Here is a 9,430-nt window from a genome sequence, read left to right as displayed (position 1 = left end):
TAAATTGTAGAAAATATAATTAGGGCCCGAGCACCGAACAGTAGGAGACAGTGGGAGGCCCTATTGAAATTGTAAGCATTATTATAATTTTTTTTCTTCAGGCAAATGAATTTTTTTTTTTAGGGCTTTAACATGCACAATTAATTACTAAAGTTTGCAGAAAATTAGAAAGTGGTGAAAATTTACGTATTCTGGAGTAATTTTAAATGGGCATGGCAAAATGGCTCAACAGCGCCGCCCGCGCCCCCTGGAACGCGTACACATTGACCGATCTTCACAAAAATCGATACACAGGTGTATCATGACCAGACAAACAAAAAAGTCTATAGGTGCAATTTGAAAAACGCAACAGGAAGCCCGCCATTTTGCATTTAGTGGCCATTTTTCACATTTTTACTTTGACGAAAAATGTGAAAAATTAATTTGTCCCAGGGCTTTCATCAGATCAACTTCAAATTGAGATGAGTGTCATCTAAATAAGATGGAGATAAAAACTACCTCAAAGATCGATTTTTCGTCACACGGTGTGACCGTGGCGTGGCGTCAAGGTTTGATTACACGCCATCAAAACACGAGGTTCTGTATCTCGTTAAATATGTTATTTTGCTGGCGCTGGTTATTCTTGTTTTATTTAATTCGCTCCATGTTATTGGTTGTACCGTATGTCCACTTTCGAAAGTGAACCAATGAGCGGCTAGTATTTTACGACTGTGACGTCACATCAGAGTATAAATACCCGGCCTCAGCACTCCCCCGTCACACACCGTCTCCATTGGGTCACGCAGACGCTCTGTCCATTTCAGTGATTAATCACATCAACTCAGCCTAAAGGTAAATATCCGATTTATTCTCGTGTGTGCGATGATGGCGTGTTTAAAGGAGTCGTGGTCGCCAAGGTGAATTGTGTCCGTGGCTCGTGTTTCTGTCCACGGACATTGTTTATGAAGCAGGCTAACATGTCAGCTAGCTAACGTTAGCTATAAATAGAACAATGGAGTCTATGCCGATTGTGTTCAAACACCACGGTTCTTTCAGTTAGGAGAAGTGACACCCGGCAAACGGAACCGGAGTCGGTCAGAGGATGAACTTTGGTTTTCTCGACTCAAAATGGTGATTTCAGCGGAGCTAGTAGTGGTGTGTGTGTGTGTAACATAATGTTGGTTGAACTGAGCTGAATGTCGTCTGAGGGGGAAACGATGAACCGAAAATGGCGAAGTCGAAGCACAGGCTCGTCTGTCCGGGCTGTTCCAGACGCTGTGTTTTGACGCTGCCGCCACTGATCGAACCAGATCCCAGTATTAGCGCTTGAACACCGGCGATTTAACTGGTGATTGTTCGTCATAGCGTTTAGTAGTATTTATTAGCTGTTGTGGTTATTCTTGTCGGTTGACGCTATAAAGCGTTCAGGAGCAGCCCTGACGCCTCCCAGTAGAGACAACCTGGGGGAGGGGAGCCCTCATGACACCGTGCTAGCCTCGACGAGCTAGGCGGCTAACCCCGGTAGCACCGTTGGTGTTCTGTTGCATTTTGGACGGATCGGCGGGTCACTGTGATTTGATACAGGCTTCTGTGTTTTTAGCTAAAACGAAATGGCTCGTACCAAGCAGACTGCCCGTAAATCCACCGGAGGAAAGGCGCCGAGGAAGCAGCTCGCGACCAAGGCTGCTAGGAAGAGCGCTCCGTCCACCGGAGGAGTGAAGAAGCCCCATCGTTACAGGTGTGTTGTGTGTTTTTTAGCTTTGATTTCCCAATGGGGCATGTGATCTTTGAACGTGGTCGCTTTGAAGAACTTGATGCTAATGCTGCTGCTGTTGTCCAGGCCGGGAACTGTGGCTCTGAGGGAGATCCGTCGTTACCAGAAGTCCACTGAGCTCCTCATCCGTAAGCTGCCCTTCCAGCGTCTGGTGAGGGAAATCGCCCAAGACTTCAAGACCGATCTGCGCTTCCAGAGCGCCGCCATTGGAGCTCTTCAGGTAAATAAACATGGGGTTACCCCACTGGTGCTACATACATGTGCAGTAGTTTCTAGACCTGAAGCTAATCTGTTTCTATTCTTTCTCCTCTAAATAGGAGGCCAGTGAGGCTTACCTGGTGGGTTTGTTTGAGGACACCAACCTGTGCGCCATCCACGCCAAACGTGTCACCATCATGCCCAAAGACATCCAGCTGGCCCGTAGGATAAGAGGAGAGAGGGCCTAAGTGGCCGTCGGCAGCATTGTTGTGACAAATGATACTATTTATCATACTTAACCATTTTTGTGGACATTTTTATTTCTTTGACATTTTTTAAAAAGACTTTCTTTTTGAATTTTGTATCGTATTTTAGATTTGAGACAATACATTGACCAGTCCACAAGCCTGATTACACTTTGGGTAGTTGGAAGTGTTGTGCAGTAGGAATATCTATGTATACCATCATGGGTTGTCATTACATGTTATAGCCACCATATAACTCATCCCCTCCTCCCGGTTCTGTGTGGGTAACAGGCTCCTTCTGAGGATATGGTTCTTTTTAAAGCAAAGGTGATTTCTTCACATCTTCCATGGGGGTCCAGGGTGTCTTAACCCATCTACCATTTCCAACAAAATGCCAGCATGTCTTGCTCTACAAGTCTCACTGTAGTGCCGGGGTGTTGACCACCAGTCGATGCCCTGCGCTCTTTGACCAGGAGCATGGCAGACCCCTCTGTATTTTTCTGGACTGCTTTTTACGTGTTTTCCAACATAAAATCTTGGCAGCTACATTTAATACTATTTATGAAAATGTCACATGTCTTTCTATTAAAGGTCTTTATGAGTAGAAAGTCCTGTGTGCTGTAGTCAATTTAAATGTGTCATCCAGACGTGTACATTTTTTTATATACATTTATTTACAATAGCATGTGGGAATAAGATTTGGCCCCAGTTGTCATACAACCCACTCCGTGTGCTTGAAGCCAGTAGCTGTAAGGAGAAGACATCTATTTTAATGTCTCTGAACCTGTATAATCTCAGTAGTGAGGACTTGCATAATCTCTCACCTATACGGCAGACCATCTCTTCACACTGCTTGATGGAGCTGGCTCTGAGCACCACACAGCAGAAGCCTGAAGACTGAGGGGTTTCTGGGGAGTCTCTGTGAAAAGAGCCAATCGCATGCTTAGATGACGTCCAGCCAATGACAGCAGAGCTGTGGGGGCTTGGGTATTGCGTAAGCACGCATCTAAAATGGGGGGGTTGACCTAAACTGCAGCAGATTAACAAGGATGTGTGGTGGATGGATGACAAACATTTGGATCATATGGTTTTCCTGGTGTAAATAGAAATAATGGTATGCAAATGTTGACTTACGCCACGCAGAAGGCAAATATTGTGTAGTCATGTCGACCGTATCTCCCAACACATGAAATCTCTGGATAGTGATGCTCAAACAGCTCCTGACACAAGATAACAGACAGCGTGTATATGCAGGAGAAATTGTAGCCCCCAAAAAATGCTGATTTGAAATCAATTCTTGTGACATCACATGCATCTACTCACCAGTTTGCTGTTTCTCTCTGTGCATGTCAAATGTGTTTCCTTCATATCCAAGAGCACCTCCTGCAGGACAAAATACACAGTGAATGTTGATGGCTTATTGTAGGTGTTGACAGAACATAGTAAAATCCAACGTCCACTACAGGTTAATTATCCCCTCGGGCAGAGGTGTTGTTTCTCTACCTTGCTGGGCAGGTTTTTCTGCAACACTTGTTGAATTGCATGCTGCAGCACCTCCTTGCCTCCAAACTAAGGAAAGACGAACAGATTAGACACCACACATTTGGATAGACAAGTACATGGATATATTAAACTGTACATATACGTTTTAACATGTTAAATTGTGAATATATATGTTTTTATGTAAAAACATAATTAAAATTTTATTGTAAGATTTAATATAAGATTTTAGTGTAAAAATTTAATAATTACCGTTCCAATATTTGCTTTTCCCAAGAACTGCAGAATGTATACAATCCTGTAGAGGAGAAGTAGGTCAGCGACTTATAAATACATGTGCAGCAATATTCTGATATTAACCTGGTTAAACCAATAATGAGAAACAGTACTTTCTGAATACCTGAACCTGAATATGCTCATACTCTGTACATGTCTTCATTTGCATTATTAGGTCCTATTGGAGTTTTCATAACATTTTGCGATGTCAACATGTATGTCAGATACCAAGCTGTTTGATATTATAGTCATGGAATATTCTCTTAGCAACTTGTGTATACTGCAATGTCAATAGTTGCATTATTGGCGTCCACGCAAAACTGCACATGGGAAAAACCTGTTCGTAATTAATGTTGGACAGTGGACACAAACTCGCCTTCCCTCTTTGAGACACTGTGTCGGGGGAGGCCTCTGGTCCTGGGGGACAGACTGTGGGGAAGGAGCGCGATCCAGCTGCAGCGTGGGGTTTTCCGTCCTCAGGGCCCGCAGGAGTTTGATGAGAGGCCGGTACACTGTCCCATCATGGGCCCTCCATCGCAGGATACGGATGGTGAGGGGGCAGCTCCTCAGCCGTGACAGAACCACACCTGCCTGGGAAAGAAATGAAGAAATGATTCATATGTGTGTGACAACTTCTTGTAATAACACGGCAGGACACGAACGCCCAATTGAGAGGGTAGCATGTTTTGTTTTTTGAATTATGAAAACAATTATAGGCTCATTTCATTTTCTCACTGTCCTCAGACTGAACTTGATTGGAATTCAGATTTGGCTTTTCACCAAACTACATGAAATAATAAAGATGAAATGAAGAGTTAGTGGTGCCACAAATCAAACAGGAGAATCAGGGAAACTTCTTTTTAGCTTTGGCTATTTCTCCTATAAATGTGAAATGTAAAACTCAAACTTTTAACTCAAAATCAAACAGCCACTGAGGCACATGGGAAAGTGAAAAAGATCAAAGTCCAAAGAGTCCAATCTCCGAGTGAGTATTGCATTTATGTGGTTTATGATAATAATAATAAATATACATTATATCAGTTACAACATGTGGTGTTGGGCCATATGGCTGTTGAAGACAGGCTGTGTGTGTGTTATAGGCTCTCTGATCTATAATGAGATGTTTGGACGCGATACATTTGCGCCTTCGTGCGTTCACATCTGTCCGTCTGTCTTCTCTGTGTGTCTTTCTTCTTGTTTATGTGTTCGAACAAATATAAGGCTGTTGTTCGAATCAGCACTGTGCTGACATGAAGAGGAAACATGACACTGACCTGTCCACACTTGGAATTCCTCAGCGAGGTCCCATTGATCTCATCAATGATGTCACCGGGACGGACGACCTTGTCGACGTGAGCCTGACTGCCAGGCGTCAGGCCGAGGACAAAGACACGCCCGCTGAGATACCTGAGATGTGGACAGAGGGACATGATGCATCAGCCTGGACTGATGTTTATCAGAGTGGACATACACAAGGGGAAAACATGTTTTTGCAGGGTGGAAGATACAAACCTCAGCACCATGCCTACTTCCCGACAGGGCACTACTTCGTATATTTCACACACCTAATAAAAACATACAGTACACAATGATCAGAGTCCAAATTATGTTATCTCACAGCAGTGAACTTTCCATGGATATTAAGGTTACCAGGGCCACTATGATATTACTGTAATGTAGCACTGACATCCTGACTAATTACAAAACAATTGTGTGATTTAGTGCGATTTCAATCATTCATGAATCAAAACATCCAGGTCCTTCCGGATAATTCTTGCTTTTATTTAAATTTTTTCAACTACTACAACCTGTCATTCAAATTAATGGAGAAAGCCGAGCGTTCTAATTGTATCTAGTTCTTCACACGTTGTGTTCCTTCAAACAGGTCCACAGACTTTCAGCTAGTCAGGGTTTTAGAACTTTTTAGAATTTTTTGATATCTTGTACCATTTCAGAAAAATTGGACATTAGGTTTTATGGTTTTTCTTACATTTCTAGATTTTATAATGGGAGTGTATATGAGCCTCTTGGGGCACAGTCTCACGTACACGAATACGGAGCGAATATCGTCGGTCTACGATCATATTTCACCTCAGCACTTCGGTCAGATCGGAAGGGAACAGAAGACACTGTGCTTTCATCTACTCTGCTTATAACACATTTTTGTACTTCTTCTCTTGTATTTTCTCATTTTTAAATGACGCAGCAAAGCATTTTCAGCAACTCACCATTCACACTGTGATTTAGCAGGGAATGCACTTTCTACTCATTACTGTTTCTTACCGGTGGGAGACAGCTCTCGTCCAGAAAACTGCAATTCTGCATGGAGAGACCAGAGGTGATCGTTAATGTAGAGTTGTTCAATTTCAAGGTTATTTGAAAGAATAGTTGCTTTCACAAAATGATAGTTGGCATTAAAGTAGTGAAAGTTATAATTTGGGGGGAAATCTGGTTTCTCTGACCTCCATGTCCAGTTGGAAGTCCATGTGAGAGAGGACGAGCAGCAGGGACATGAATGGCTCTGGAAGAAGGACAACAGGGCCCCTTTAAAAGGCTGTGGCTGATGCCAAATGGCAGCGATGACAAGAACAACCTCAGCTTTGCTTGAGCCATAGTTTTAAGCCTAAACAAATTAGATAGAGTACCAAAAAAAGCCTCACCCACAAATTCCTCATTCCTGAGAATTGATAAAGCCGGGCTGTACCACTAGAGGAGAGAGAGAGAGAGAGAGAGACAGAGGATTTTCCAGGGCACGTGGACACCTTTCCAAGTCAGCACCAGAAAAACAGCATCGATCTCTAAATATAATGCAGCATGTGGCCCACACGTCTGACCTCTAGGACTCTGGATGTGTGCAGCAGGTGTGTGATGAACTGCGGCAGGGCCTTGCGGCTGAGGGCCAGGCGGAGCAGGTAGCGGCCCCGGCCCTGAGCAGAGAGAAGCTTCCTGCAAGCTCTGGTCTGCTCCACTGCCAGGGACAGAGAAGACAGCCTGTACACGCACACACGTCAGCAGAGACATCGGGTTTTAACACAGTTTGATGCCGTGCTGTTTTCATGAGAGCGATGTCTATTACAGCGTCGAGCTTAGAGCCTAACCGATATATTGATTGGAAATTAAAATAGGCTGGTATGAGGCTTTCGCAGGCATATCACTGTTTAGGTTAGCCTATATAAAAACTTTTATTTCACAGTATAAAAAATATGTATAAACGTAAAATAAAATTATGTTTATGTAAGTTCTACATATTAATTTTTTCATTTTATTCATAGTTGTTTATAACAATTATACAATAAGTTTATGGTTAAAAAATAAATATCAAGCCGCAATTGCATTTAGTTGTCATAAGGGTTTCATAACGACATCCTAGGAATCACGGGCAATTTTTTTATATGCTATATCAGAATTGTATTATTAGCGTATATAAGCGCCACCTAAAGGGAAAATATATCTAAGATTTCGAGAATAAATATCGCACAGATGTAACCAACAATAGTCGACCACTACTAACTATTTCCTCCTCCACAAGAGAGACAATTAACTCCAAGTCAGTGTGCTTCTTTCTTTCTTTATTCTCTTATATTTATGATTTTTTTATCATAATATCACGACTTTATTCTTGTAAATTTACACGTTAGTTCTTGTAGTACTGCATCTTAATTCTACAAATGTATTTTCTCATAACATTATGATTCTTCTCGTAATATTAAAACTTTATTCTCAATATTTGTTCCCCTTTAAAGGGATAGTTCACCCAAAAAGGCAAATTCATTCATTTTTTATTTCTGGGTGAACTATCCCTTTAAGTCGTCCTAATACATTACCTACTGTAATGCAGCCACCACCCGCCCAAGGCTCTAGTAGAGTTATCACAATATTGTTGAATATTTACTCTGGATCAGTCAGTGTAAGCAGGATGGTGATGTTACCTGCCACAGGCGTCTTGGTGGAGGAGCTGGCTGAAACACTGCCAGTAGTCTCTGTGTACCAGACTGAGAACTGGTTCTGGGGGAAATAAAAAAGTAAAACACATTTGATGATTTGTCATATTTCTGTTTTAACGTGACAATCACAATCCTTTGATAAACCGAAACCCCAAAAACATTTCTATACACTGGTAGACAATGTGGCACTTCTACATGGACTGGTGATGTGGTACAAATCCCTACTGACGTTGGAGCCCCTTCCTGAGGACCAGCTCCAGGAGCTCGCAGCAGGAGGCGAGGTGAGGGCTGCTGTCCGTCACCGTGTCTCCATGGGACTGCAGGTTCAGGACACACACTGGGTGGAAGAAAACCTTTTTCAGATGCAATCAGCCTCATCAGCGCCATTTCACACATCGACACTGCTGCACACGACAGATGCTCACTGAAGATGTTTTATGAGATAATGTTAAAGGGAATAAAAGGAAACGGCTGTCAGGCTGAGCGAACGAGCTTGTTTGGTCACGATGCAACAATGTGATGCAGTTACCTTTCAGAGAGGAGAGCAGAGGGTCTTTGGGGGCCATGTTGTCTGAGCAGCTGTGGACTGATCTGATGCTCAGGGACGCTCGTGTCATCTCAGCCGCACGCGCTGTCATCACACTTCCGTGTCGCCTACCTCTCACTCACACACACATGCCGAGACACACCTTCTCATTCCACTGTACACACTCACACGCACACGTGCCACATACACGCACACATGACACAGACTGCCAGAGGGAGCGCGCACACACACTCACACGCACACATGACACTCACAGGCACACATGACACAGACTGCCAGAGGGAGCGCGCACACACACACACACACACACACACACACACACACACACACACACACACACACGCACACACACACGACACAGACAGCCAGAGGGAGCACACACAAACAAACACACGTTTTTGGACCTATGTGAGTACAGTGGCTTTGAGACGCTCCACATATGGTGTTTATTGACTGTAGCGACATCTGCTGTCCACCTTCTGACATTACAAACACCCGTGCTGCTTTCAAAGACTCCGTGTAAAATACAAACTTCATTATTATTATTATTAATATTATTATTATTATTATTCTGGAACCAAAGAAAGCACTGCAGCATGTTTGGAATAGTCGAGGATTGTTAATATATGTCCATATATAGGCTATGGCATATTGGTAAAACATATTAGACATTGGAAAAATGTCATACATTTAAATATATGTCAAACCCATCTAAAACTATTATATTTGTGTATGTATGATACATACTTAGACATAACCCTCATATATAAATATGCATGATAGACCTGTATCTTTAAAATTAAAAGAAAAAATATATAAGCCTCTATAATTTTGTATATTTGTTGTTTTAATAAAGGTGCCTTTATGATATAAATACATAATTAACATGGGTTATAACATATAATAGCCTACAATATAAAATATTTATTATACAGAGTATTTCATACATACATACAATTCATATCTT

At 42.4% G+C, this 9,430-nt stretch overlaps 2 protein-coding genes across 3 annotated transcripts; one reads left to right on the top strand and one right to left on the bottom strand.

Moving 5' to 3' along the window:
* Positions 1 to 707: 707 nt before the first annotated feature.
* LOC117753173 (histone H3.3A) lies at positions 708 to 2,804 on the top strand. The gene is made up of 4 exons (XM_034571085.1): positions 708 to 831; positions 1,580 to 1,717; positions 1,820 to 1,973; positions 2,071 to 2,804. Exons 2-4 carry the CDS (start codon positions 1,590 to 1,592, stop codon positions 2,197 to 2,199), a joined length of 411 nt encoding a protein of 136 aa, XP_034426976.1. The 5' UTR covers positions 708 to 831; positions 1,580 to 1,589; the 3' UTR covers positions 2,200 to 2,804.
* On the bottom strand, positions 2,722 to 8,823 carry si:ch211-250n8.1. 2 transcript variants are annotated; one of them, XM_034571082.1, is made up of 17 exons: positions 8,781 to 8,823; positions 8,446 to 8,634; positions 8,146 to 8,253; positions 7,902 to 7,977; positions 6,807 to 6,963; positions 6,633 to 6,678; positions 6,435 to 6,493; positions 6,256 to 6,291; positions 5,485 to 5,537; positions 5,247 to 5,379; positions 4,349 to 4,563; positions 3,949 to 3,994; positions 3,700 to 3,765; positions 3,520 to 3,579; positions 3,331 to 3,416; positions 3,021 to 3,115; positions 2,722 to 2,943 (listed from the first exon to the last, which is right to left on the bottom strand). In XM_034571082.1, the coding sequence occupies exons 2-17, from the start codon at positions 8,552 to 8,554 to the stop codon at positions 2,909 to 2,911; spliced, it is 1,380 nt and encodes a 459-aa protein (XP_034426973.1). In that variant the 5' UTR covers positions 8,555 to 8,634; positions 8,781 to 8,823; the 3' UTR covers positions 2,722 to 2,908. The 2 variants fall into 2 exon arrangements, with proteins under 2 accessions (XP_034426973.1, XP_034426972.1); XM_034571081.1 differs by having other exon boundaries at positions 8,446 to 8,639; positions 8,786 to 8,811.
* Positions 8,824 to 9,430: the final 607 nt, after the last annotated feature.

The sequence above is a fragment of the Hippoglossus hippoglossus genome, chromosome 19 (genome assembly GCF_009819705.1).
Source record: "Hippoglossus hippoglossus isolate fHipHip1 chromosome 19, fHipHip1.pri, whole genome shotgun sequence".
Classification (NCBI taxonomy): domain Eukaryota; kingdom Metazoa; phylum Chordata; class Actinopteri; order Pleuronectiformes; family Pleuronectidae; genus Hippoglossus; species Hippoglossus hippoglossus.
The sequence above is the reverse complement of the archived record's forward strand: the minus strand, read 5'-3'. Positions and strand labels throughout refer to the sequence as shown.

What these genes read in the sequence shown, in the direction of transcription:
- LOC117753173 (XM_034571085.1), top strand. Translation starts at nt 1,590, where the DNA reads ATGGCTCGTACCAAGCAGACTGCCCGTAAATCCACCGGAGGAAAGGCG. An exon ending in AAGAAGCCCCATCGTTACAG is followed by an intron (nt 1,718 to 1,819) that starts GTGTGTTGTGTG and finishes GCTGTTGTCCAG; the next exon opens with GCCGGGAACTGTGGCTCTGA. An exon ending in CCGCCATTGGAGCTCTTCAG is followed by an intron (nt 1,974 to 2,070) that starts GTAAATAAACAT and finishes TCCTCTAAATAG; the next exon opens with GAGGCCAGTGAGGCTTACCT.
- si:ch211-250n8.1 (XM_034571082.1), bottom strand. Translation starts at nt 8,554, where the DNA reads ATGACAGCGCGTGCGGCTGAGATGACACGAGCGTCCCTGAGCATCAGA. An exon ending in CACCAAGACGCCTGTGGCAG is followed by an intron (nt 6,964 to 7,901) that starts GTAACATCACCA and finishes GTGCGTGTACAG; the next exon opens with GCTGTCTTCTCTGTCCCTGG. An exon ending in AGAAAAACCTGCCCAGCAAG is followed by an intron (nt 3,580 to 3,699) that starts GTAGAGAAACAA and finishes TTTGTCCTGCAG; the next exon opens with GAGGTGCTCTTGGATATGAA.